Source organism: Vigna umbellata, chromosome 5 (genome assembly GCF_029865625.1).
Source record: "Vigna umbellata cultivar VRB3 chromosome 5, Vumbellata_1.0, whole genome shotgun sequence".
NCBI lineage: Eukaryota > Viridiplantae > Streptophyta > Magnoliopsida > Fabales > Fabaceae > Vigna > Vigna umbellata.
The window spans coordinates 15,690,713-15,702,286 of NC_142169.1; the positions used below are offsets into that span (position 1 = coordinate 15,690,713).

Below are 11,574 nucleotides of genomic sequence, written 5' to 3' on the forward strand. Positions count from 1 at the left end.
GATTTTGATTCATGATAGATAACTAACCCCTTTGATATACTAAAAAACAATCAAGATGGAATGCAATTGTGTATAACTTTGTATTAAGCATAGCTTGGTGATTATTGACCACATGAAGTAATGTGCACGACAAAATCAACGAAGTTGGAGTAGGATACCCCTTTTTTGATTTGGGTGGATGAAAGGTGGCAATGGTGTCCACTTTTAGAAAGAAATCAGAACCAAATGGGCATTCAGATGGCCTTTGCATCATTAAATGATGGGGTTTAAAGAAAAGTTAGTGGTAACACTGTATATCCAATAGCTCTGGTGTTTTAAATTAGGAAAACAATTCCAACACTGTCTCTCCGAAGTGCCTTTGAATCATCCTACATTATTCTTTGAAGTCACTCTAAATATTTTCCCAGTATGTGTTATTTTTCATTCATGGGTCTGGAATGCTGCAAGCTAGGAGAGGGACCAACAGCTAGAAAATTGTTGATTTGACATCTTTCACTCTCATGGCTGTCAAAACTGTAACGTTTCATTTTGCATCACATATGTGGCCAGCAATCATTGTTGCCGAGAGCAGGATCTGCATTATCTGTTGTAGTTTTCAGGAATATAGAATATAATTAATTGGTTGTTGTCTAAGATAGAAAAATATCATTATTAATTGTAACACTAGGATTATTTAATACACTGCAGTTATTGCTTCAAGATATCTAAAAGTAGTTTTAGGATAGTGAATTTATCACATTCTTATGTTTAGGATAAGTTTTGAAAGGTATTCTCATATATTATTGATTTATAGTATATGAAAATAAAATTTATTTTTCATCTCCGTTCTTTTACGCTTCTCTTTCCACTCGTCTTTCAATTTTAATTACATATTTCTTTCTTTTCAAAGTACTAAATGCTAATCAAATGTTTTTAGAGTTAGGTACAATTTGTGAATATTCTTATAAATGCAATTCTATATCTTCACAGCAACACGCCATTTATTCTGGTATTATTAAAAAAAATGAGAACAAACATTAGAATATTTGTCTTTGATTGTGTCGCTGCTTAAATGTGAAAGAGACTAGTTGTCTCTCTTAATTTGGATTTTTCTTCTTTGAAACAATATTAGGTAGCTTCTCTCTAGTAGGGGTAAGAGGACCACATAAACGGAAGTAAAGATTAAATTATATATATATATATATATATATATATATATATATATATATATATATATATATATATATATATATATATATATATATATTTAAGTCAATGTTGTCAAATTAACACAAGTGTCATTAATTTATGTCAACTTTTTTTTATATAGATTGACAAAAGTTTTGCCCTTCGTTTACCACATCACAATAGCCAAAATAAATAAATAAACAAGAAATTTATAAATTTATAGTTTTTTAAAATATTTTCTTTTTCATATCAAAACTAAGGATAATAATAGAGTTGGTAGTGAAACATAGGTAAACTCTATACAAGAAATATTTGAATAGAGTTTAATTTTTGTTTGTTTGTGCAAATAAGTGTTAGACGTTATTGTAGGAGTAACACGATCTACAATTAGTGTTGAACCCTTAAAGATTTTCTTAAGCGTTTGGAGAGCATTTTAAAATGGAAAGTAAGAAGCACAATTATTTTTATATTGGTTCATTCCAAACTAAGCTACGTCGAGTTCTCATTTAAACACTCTTAAGGGTTTTCTTTAATCTTTCAAAGATTGCAAACAAATTTGACGACTCCTGGTTTTACAAACTAACTTAATTGGTTAGACGAGTTTTACCACTCCTAAAATAATACTAGTCCAACTTACTAAATCATTTAACTCCACTGAGTTAAACTATCAAGTGTTTTGATTTACTTCTAAATCTATAAAACAACAAAGTGTTTTTGAAATACAAGTACAAACGTTTACTCTCTTCGAAAAGATATAAATTCAATACAAAGAATATCTAAAACTTCTAAAGAAACATTTCTTTTTAAAATAGAAAATATAGATGATATAAGCTTGAGAGAGAAAACAATAGTGTAAGCATAAGCAATAATATTTCTTGATTCTTTTCTTTTCTTCATGCAATACTCTTTATATAAACTTCTTCAAAAAAGATCAGTTACTTAGAGCATTGACTTTTGCATAAGGATGTAGCATTTTAGATCTTAATGTTCTTTTGATCTTATGCATAACTTTTGAATAAAGTTTTGTACTAATTTGATTTGCACATAAAAAAAGAGCACAACACAATAGACAATGGAATATTATCTCGTACATGCATTAAAGCGTTAAAAGTTTTGTTAAATGTTTAGGCCTTGTACGCGTATGAGTGTTTAGGCATTCTATGCGTATGGAACCCTCTCCTGGCATTAAGCACGCAAGAAGCAGCTCCAAATCAAGTGTGCAACGGAATGAAAAATGGTGCAGTGAAATGGATGCATAAATGGTGTTTGATGAAAGTTTGGATGAAGGTATGATGTGTGTAATGATGCCTTTAAGCTCAAAAGGCCTTCCTACTAAGGAAGGAAGCTAAGTGAGAAAATTCAGAATTCTCAAGCGACTAAAGAGTATAAGAGGCTACAACAAATTCTACAACATTTCATTACACTTCAAAGAGAGATTTATAATGGAGAGGCCCTCTTATTTATAGGTGAAGAGGGGCCTTCAATCTGACCTAATTCCCTCCAAAAATTCAATATATAATTCAAACTTAGGAGCCAACCTAGTCGGGTCACGCTTCCCACTCCAAGCACACAAGGAAAAGATGTGAATTTTGAAATTTGATACGTAGTGGCTGGGCGTGCTAGGGTTTTGGCTTAGCGTAGATTACAATCCGGAAGGTATTTCCCTTTGTGTTTCCAATCCGGAAGCCTAAAGAGAGTCCTTCTAAGACTTAGAGAAAGAAAATGAAGAAAGAACTTTTAAAAGTCCTTCTTCTACTTTTCTTTCTTAGCCTTAGCTTAAGTTGATACTCCTTTGAATGAATTCCCAAAATAGGTTTCCATCATACCCTCCCTCTTGAAAAACAATTTATCCTAAAATCGAGAAGATATAAAGAAGCAAAACTTTGGTTTATTACTTTCCTCCTGGATCAAAAATATATCTTCAATAAGCATCAAATATATCTCCAATTAGTATCAATCCAAGAAAGAATTTTTTTATGGAAGTAACTTTAGAATAAGGACTTTCGATATTTTGTTTTATAGTTTTAAGAAAATTTAAAAGTCCTAATTCATAAGTTACTTTGTTTTTGTCTTGAGTTTCTTGTATCCTTAAGGGTAAAAATAACTCAAGGTTTAAATTACAAAATTTCAAAGAGGGTAGTATAATAAAGAATGGTATGGCAATTAGTTTAAAAGATATGTTATCATTCATCTAACCTTAGAATCCAATTAAGAAATTACAGCACAATCAATTGTAAGGCTTAACACTCCATGAAAGTTAGAAATAACATGAAAATAGAATAAAAGGGGTGGAGAACATGAGAGAAGAGAGAGGACGAAATTTGAACCCCCCAAAGAGTTCCTAAGCTCCCCTAATGTGTTTCTCTAAGTCTCTTTACATAGAAATTAGATTGGGCTTTGTTTTAGCCTTTTCTGTTATTGTAATCAAAAGGGAGGTAGAGAACATGAGAGAAGAGAGAGGACAAAATTTGAACCCCCAAAGAGTTCCTAAGCTCCTCTAATGTGTTTTCTTAAGTCTCTTTATATAGAAATTAGATTGGGCTTTGTTTTAGCCTTTTTTGTTATTGTAATCTTCTTACACAGTTTAAGAAACTATTCCTAAAACATACTTCATGTATTTCAGAAAATTGATTAAAAAATTCTATTCCGAAAAGTTTGTTCAAAATGCATTTTACATTTTAGAAATTTTGTTCCAAATATCTTATTTTGAAAATTTTATTCCAAAATTTTTTCAAAACATGTAATACATAAATCACTTTTAAAAAAGTAAATTGATTATTTTGAATAGGGTTAAATATGTTTAATCTCTAAATTTAGATGTAAATATATCTTCATTTCAAATTTGATACATCTTAGTCTTAAATTTTAAAAATGAAAAATATAATTATTTTATAATAATGATATTAACTTGAATTTATCAATATTTCTAAATTTTAGATACTAAACTGTGTTAAAATTTTGTACAATGATAAATTTTAATTTTGCACCAAAATTTAAGAATTAAAAATACATTTAAATCTTTTAAAAATTTGAAGGAAAAACCATCAAATTCTCAATCCTAACACTATTGTTAGCCCATAAGGCAATAAAGAATAACCATAAGTCCCAAACCCATTTCATAAATAAATAAGTGAATAAATTGAGTAGATAATTCATGAAATTTTTTCCAAGATATTTTTATTCCAAAATTACGTAAAGTACAAAACTAATTATGAAATTTGAAAAGCCACAAATAATGCTTATGTATTTCTAGAAACTTTAGATTTTGAGATATATAAGTCAATAAGGCTTACTTTTAAATATATTTAGAAAGACATAAACTAAAAAATGTACCTAAAAATTCAAATACTTTGAGGTAAACTAACTAAAAAGATTAAATATAAAATTAAATTATTATTATTAAAAGAATGAACAACCAAGGAACTATTACAAGTACAACAAATTCCATAGCCATAATCATGTTCAGGACATTTATTAACTTGTAGGTATGAAGTGGAGGTTAGTGGAAGTTTTTATTTTTCAAAGCCATGATGAAATTTTACATTATATAAGACATAATAAACATTTTCTAAACCAATAATATATTTATAAACTATTTACTTCTCTTACGTAATCACAATAAATGAAATAAACATTTTATCCTTTCTTTCCTTTTACTTAGTTCTTCCTTTCCTTTTAATTTCGTATGACATTTTATGCTAATCTTTACCTATATTTATCATTTATACAGCGCGATTCATGTTAATTCACTTAAGTGAGCTATTTGTATGTTTGGTGTATTTAGATTACACGGAAACACCAAAGTGAATAACTCTAAGTCACAGATTTGATAAAATTAAAAGTTGAGATTTAGTGTTCGTCTTTAAACTTAGGAACATTTGGATAGATTTATTAAGCAACTCAAAAAAATATATAGAAAGAATAAAATAAATTGTCATAAACTACAATTGATTTCTTATACAAATATTTTTTTAGCATAATATTTGTCAGAACTACTAAAATACACTCACGTGCCATTTTAGTTGATTCCATGTGTCAAGCAAAGGACTCAACACTCAGCTGGTGGAGGACAGGTATTGGCAGATGAGCGGACGTCTGTTTTTGACGTGGGAAGCAAAACTTGGATTTTCAGAAAATCTACTCCACTCTCTGCATGCACCCTCTTTCCAGATTTCTGAAGAATCTCATTCTCTCCTCCTTCTCTCTACATTCCCTTCATCTTCTCTTTGAGAAAACACTCACTTTCTCTTCTCCGATCACCATTCAGGCACCACAGAAGCACTTCCGGCGTCAAGAGCTTCCAGTTAAACCGTTCGGTTTGTGAAGCTGAACTGGTAAGTTCTTCCTTTTTCAGTCGTGCGTTTTCTGGAACATGCAAACCAAGTTCTGTTTGCATGAGTTCATAATCTCATTCTAAGCCCAATTCTGGCATTTTGTTTGGTTTAGTTTTGGAGAATCGTTGAGCGTTGAGGGTAGAAGGATTGTTAGAGGAATCAGTGGTCCATTTGTGAACGTTCGGCTACATTAGATATGATTTAATTTGTATGATGTTTGAATTGCATGTACGTTCGTTGAGTTGATGAATTAATATGAAGTATGATTTTTGATATGTTTGACTATATGAAGTATGATTATTTGCTATGTTATGGGTGTTTGATCTTATGAAAATAAATGTTAAGAAATGAGTTGAGATAAATGATTTTGAAGTATGAAAATTCCCTACGATAATGTGTGTTCGTTACTGAATGGTCTTTGACCATTTGGTTTTTTTATAGAGGACTCGTTTAGAACTGGATTCTTTCATTTGGAAAGAATTTATGTTGAGGACGAGCGTCCTCGTCTAGTACAATTTGTGTACAGGCGTTCCACCAAGGATATCCTTTCCTGGGTATTTTAAAATAAAATTAAGTTTACCTGAGTAGTAGTACGTCCGTTCGTTCTTGAACATTAGTCCAATGATATCCTATATTCACCAAACGTTCATACTATTCTGTGCTAGGTCTTTCACCAAGCGCTCGTATCATTTAATGCTAAGTCTTTCACTAAGCGTTCGTACGATTTAGAGCTAGGTCTTTCACCAAGTGTTCGTACTATTTATTGCTGGGTCTTACACCAAGCGCTCATTCCCTTTTCTATAAACTACCTTGATGAAAATAGCGTTCGTCTAAATTTAACATTTTACTCTCCCTACCGTGTTCGGTATTTGATTGGCATTCGATTTTTCTTGATGTTAAACGTAAATAATCTAAGTATTTATCAGTGTTCGGTTTCTTCATATAATTCCTTGAAGTACTATAAATTGAATGTCTTGTAGTGTCTGTATTTATTGTTTTCAGCCTAGAGTCTTAGTACTCGTTCTAGGCTTTAAGGGGTTTAGTCTAAAAGCTCATGGGTCAGTTCATCAAATTGACTGAATTTGTAAATAACGTTCAATCCTTCTTAAATCTTGATAAATATTAGTGAACTTGTTCTTTTCCCAATCCCGATTGTAAACCCTCTCGGTCTTAATCTTTTCTGGAACTGGAGACCTCTCGGTCTCGCTCCAAGGGTTCGGTCTCATTCCGAGTTCAGGAGTGGACGTTCGGTATTTTGTATCTTAAGTAATATTAGTTAAAAATTGAAGTTGAGAATGAAAGATGATGGAATATGATTCATATGAAATGTATTGAAATTTATGGACGAGCGTTCCGGGGAGGAATAGCTCATGAATGAATATTGGATTTTGGTAAAGTATGAACGTGGGCATGCTAAGCTGGCGGTTCATCCTGATGTTCCGTGATTACTCGTCCTCACGTAGAGGAGGGTAAGTCATGTCTGGGAACGGCAGGAGGTCTTAGTCCTTATGGTTAATTTGGACAGATAGGAATAACCTCAGGTGACAGTTGTTGAGGGTATCCCAGTTACTACATCACCCGAGTGTACGAACGTCGTAGCTACACATAATTCATACAGTCCGGACAGTCAGTCTAGTATTAGGCTTTGTATGATAGAGTGATGATTTATCTTGTTTGGTTTGGATTGTGTGAAATATATGTCTGTACATGAATTAAATTACATAAGCTTACCCTATGTTTTCTGTCTTGTCTGTTTTGTACGTTCGGTTGTCCTTCTATTGCAATGATCATCCATGTGGATGTGAGCAGAAGGAGACGAACTACTGGAAGAGGCGCTGGAAGAAAAAAACTTAGCAGAGGTAAAAGTTAAGACCGAACAGTAGAACCGTTCGGTCAGTAGTTTAGTTGGATAGTAAGGTGATCGTTCGATCACCTCTTTTCTTTGTTTTTGTATGATCGTCCGGTGTTGGCTTTTGTAAACCGTTCGGTCAGAATTGTTTATCTTGTATAGTTTAAGTTTTAGTTCCTTCTATAAGGCCGTTTGGCCATAAACATACATTTATTTTAATGTAAGACTTATCTATAATATTATTTAATGTGATTATTCTCTTATATAGTCTTACACTGTATTTTTGAAATGTTACAATATTGATGATTCAATAACAAGACATAAATTAAAAAAATAACAAATATCATTAAAATATGTTTTAAACAGTTCTAATATCATGTTAAAAAAGTAAATTTTAAACTTAACCCACTGACTAATAAGATAAGGTCTATATTCAGATATATAATTTAAATTTGTCATATTTATCGTGAATTTAGGATGTCCAACAATTTCATAAGTGTTTCTCCATAGACCCTACATCTGGTTTAAATGGATCCTAACCCCTCGTTAAATATGCCCCTATTAGTCCTCATAACCTGAAAAGGATTAGAACTTGGATATGAATGTTCAACTGGATTGAGACATGCTGAAAACTGACCCAAGCTCAATGGTCAAGTGATTTCAGACCAGACCAAATCTAAATCACATCCAAACAAACTCAACATTTGTTCTTGGTTGGTTGAGCTGGTCCGGAGTTGAACCATATCACTATAGATGCCAACATAGGAAAGAAAAAGAGAGGGAAAAATAAGAGTAAATTTAGATATATGTTTGAGTTTTTTTCCCCTAAAACGATCTAAGTTTCGGTTAAAATACAAATCACCTTACAGCCAATATTTTAAAATTCGAAGAACTTACAGCCAGATGTAACTGGAATGAGGAATAACCAAAATTATCATGCCATATTATTTCCAACTATACGTAATTCAAGAGTAATATGTAGTACAGACTCAAAAACATGTATTCATTAAAAGACAGTTAGAAACACAAAAACACAATTACTGCAGTAACATCCGCATCACCTGAATAAACATTAATGTTTGTCCTCCTTATGAATGTGTTTAGGAGGAACCTTTGAATCAAGTTCTTTGGGAGTGGACTTCTCCATTGACCTATAAAGATGACACAAATTATGTTACAACATAAGCATTGAGACACTCTTACTAGTACAAGATTACACGTTTAAAGCATTATTTTATGACGCAAAGTGCAGGGTTTTTTTTTATGAATTCTCAAACCTCAAAAAGGTAAATAACAAAAATACCCAGAAAGCACATAAAGGAGAAAATACTTTCAAATATCCAAATCTGGCAAAACAGATTTCACGGACACATTTCGATAATCCAAGTGGCAATAAATTTCAATTAGCACAGACATCTTAGTCATTGTAGAATTCAATTTTCATTTTTAAATAATCAACACATTTCAACAGTTTCAGAGGCCAATAGATATGACGTCCTATGAGCTCACTAGCCGATTTCAACTAATCCATTGATCAGTCAACTGATCATATCCGATTCGTGAAGGATTTGTTATCTGTCTGAGGCAGAATATGATCGAAGAACATTCTCCAACCCCAGTGATATTGGTCAAGGATAGCTTTGCGCACCCAGAATCAGTCACTAGTTACAGGTAGTGACCATTATCCCAAACAATACAACTACTTGATCAAAATGCGCATAAATAATCATGTGTCAGTGCAATCCTTGCAATGCATGACTCAACCCTTATTTTCATTCCACTCATCAAACAAATCTTGACATATCATAATCATTGAAATGATCAAACATGGCAATCTACGCTTCCACATATATTTTTATCATCTTACCCACAAATCAATGACTCATTAAAGCAAACATACAGGTTCTTTCTTTAATATTTCAACATCATACTATAGCAAGTACAATATATATTGTTAGTATTCTTATTGTTGTAAATACTTAAGGTGTGCTATTTTGGGATCTATTAATACTTACCCTACAACTTCAAATAATATATACAGACACGTACCATGCTCATTTTTCTCATTTTGCCTATTCCTGCTAATTGATTTTTAAAAGAGATATTGCTTAAGAGAACTTTTATCTTTTGGTATTTCAATCTCAGCCATACTGTTTTCTCTCGTAAATTAATTATTCACACTGCACCTACCAGCTCATGATAGAATTACATCTCACACAAGTGCGTGCATACCAAAATAGCCACTCTGCATTGGAATTACTAGATTATACTTTCAGTAACTAATCACTTCTTAATCCCTTTTAAGAGACACCATCCCGTCTTAGTTCAGCATCTAAAATCAGCACCAGAATCATTGCAAAGCACAAATGAATGTTCCCAGTTGCCATCAGTTCCATGCTCTCTGTCCTTGCTAACACATTAACCCTAAAGCACATTGTTAGCAATCAGACCACAGTCCATTTGATAATGCAAGGCTCAAAACGATTACTACCACACCAGCCCATCTGAAGGATAACATCCCATAGAGCTCACTATGTCAGCATGTTTCTAGAAGTGCCAAGTCACGATATTTCCTTGCATAGAATAAGTTACTTATTAGAATTGGTAGATTGTTATTTTCGTTTCGTAGATTCCTTTGCCTACAAATCAGAAGGACCCTCTGATTGTAACTAATTCCGATTTGCATGTTTTTTTTTGTAATGGCTATACATAGCCTTTCGAAGAATGAAAAAGGGGCTTGAAATCAAATATCTGTTTCATTTCTCCTATCAATCATCAGGGTTCCCTTAGCCATAAATTAAGGAAGAAAACACATAACACAGATTCATACTAATCAATACGTTTGCTTAAGAAAAACAAAACCCCTAAAATGTTTTACTCAACTATTTACGAGGTTCAATCTCAGATAAAATTTCACACCTCCAAAACCAAAATTCCAATTCAGTCTCTGTTTTATGACTAGCCGAAAAAAAAACTCAAACTTTAATTAAAACTAAGAAGAAGAAAGAGAGTAAAAGTACTGACTTGGAAGAGGCGGCAGATTCTTCTTCAAGCCAGTTGCGAATGTGCTTGATGTTGCGGCGGAAGATGGAGGCAGATTGCTTGACGTCACTCCGGAGCAAAAGCACAACCGCGCTTACACCCGCCACGGTCAACACGAAATTCGTCAACCCCATGCCTTCGCTTTGCACTCAACACAAGGGCTTTCTTTTCTTTGGGGAATTCCGGCCGCTTTGATGCCTCGCAGGTTATAACCATCTAGACAAAGGTTACACCACTTTATTGTTCCTTCACTTTGAACCATTTGATTCAAAATAGCAATTTTTGGTAATTTGGTTCCTATTTTGCGTCATCTTACAGCCAAAACATGAATTCTTAATTTTACAATAAGATCAAAAGGAGTTTAACTTCTATTCATTGTTAGTATAAGATGTTATACTATCAATTAGTTAAAAATATTTGTTCATATGGTTTTTAAGATAATTACTACAGAATACGCAAACTTATTATGATTGTTTAGAAAATTTGTGATGATTTTTAATTAAATGATAGAGAAAAAAAGTCATATCATAGTGTAAATACTATATTTTTTTTTAAATTTATTATAATTATTTATAAAAATATCGAAACAATCCAATTAAGTATGTATTAGAGTAATTATGTTACATCACTTAATAATGTTTTTAAATAAAAAAGTTATATTTAAATTTATCCTTAAATTTAAAGATCGTTTTAAATTGATTATTGAAAAAATATTGCGACAACAGTTTTTTCTTGTAAAATCATAAAACTAATTTTAATAATTCAATATTAAATTAAAAAATATATAAATTATTTAGTTAAAAACCAAAAAAACAACTGTAGGATAGTTTTTTTAATCAACCAAAAAGATATTTCGACAACGTGTTTTTCTAATAAAATCATTTTGCAACTATTTTTAATAATTCAATATTAAATTAAAATACAAATTAAATTATTTGGTAACGGTATAAAGGAAAAAAATTGTTAGATGTTCTTTGTTTTATAATATATATATATATATATATATATATATATATATATATATATATATATATATATATATATATTTAACTTTAAGTTTGTTGAGAAAATATTGTTAAATATTTGAGGTATTGTTTGTTTTGTAGTTTGACGTTGTTTTTAAAAGGTGTCAGAAAAATTAAGAAGGTATATGTATTTAAATTGTCCTAGGTCTCAACTCCT

General features: G+C 31.5%; 1 protein-coding gene across 1 annotated transcript; it reads right to left on the reverse strand.

Moving 5' to 3' along the window:
* Positions 1-8,272: 8,272 nt before the first annotated feature.
* On the reverse strand, positions 8,273-10,641 carry LOC124847462 (uncharacterized). The gene is made up of 2 exons (XM_047324961.2): positions 10,375-10,641; positions 8,273-8,501 (listed from the first exon to the last, which is right to left on the reverse strand). Exons 1-2 carry the CDS (start codon positions 10,524-10,526, stop codon positions 8,423-8,425), a joined length of 231 nt encoding a protein of 76 aa, XP_047180917.2. The 5' UTR covers positions 10,527-10,641; the 3' UTR covers positions 8,273-8,422.
* Between the last annotated feature and the right edge of the window lie 933 nt (positions 10,642-11,574).

What these genes read in the sequence shown, in the direction of transcription:
- LOC124847462 (XM_047324961.2), bottom strand. Translation starts at nt 10,526, where the DNA reads ATGGGGTTGACGAATTTCGTGTTGACCGTGGCGGGTGTAAGCGCGGTT. An exon ending in GAATCTGCCGCCTCTTCCAA is followed by an intron (nt 8,502 to 10,374) that starts GTCAGTACTTTT and finishes TCATCTTTATAG; the next exon opens with GTCAATGGAGAAGTCCACTC.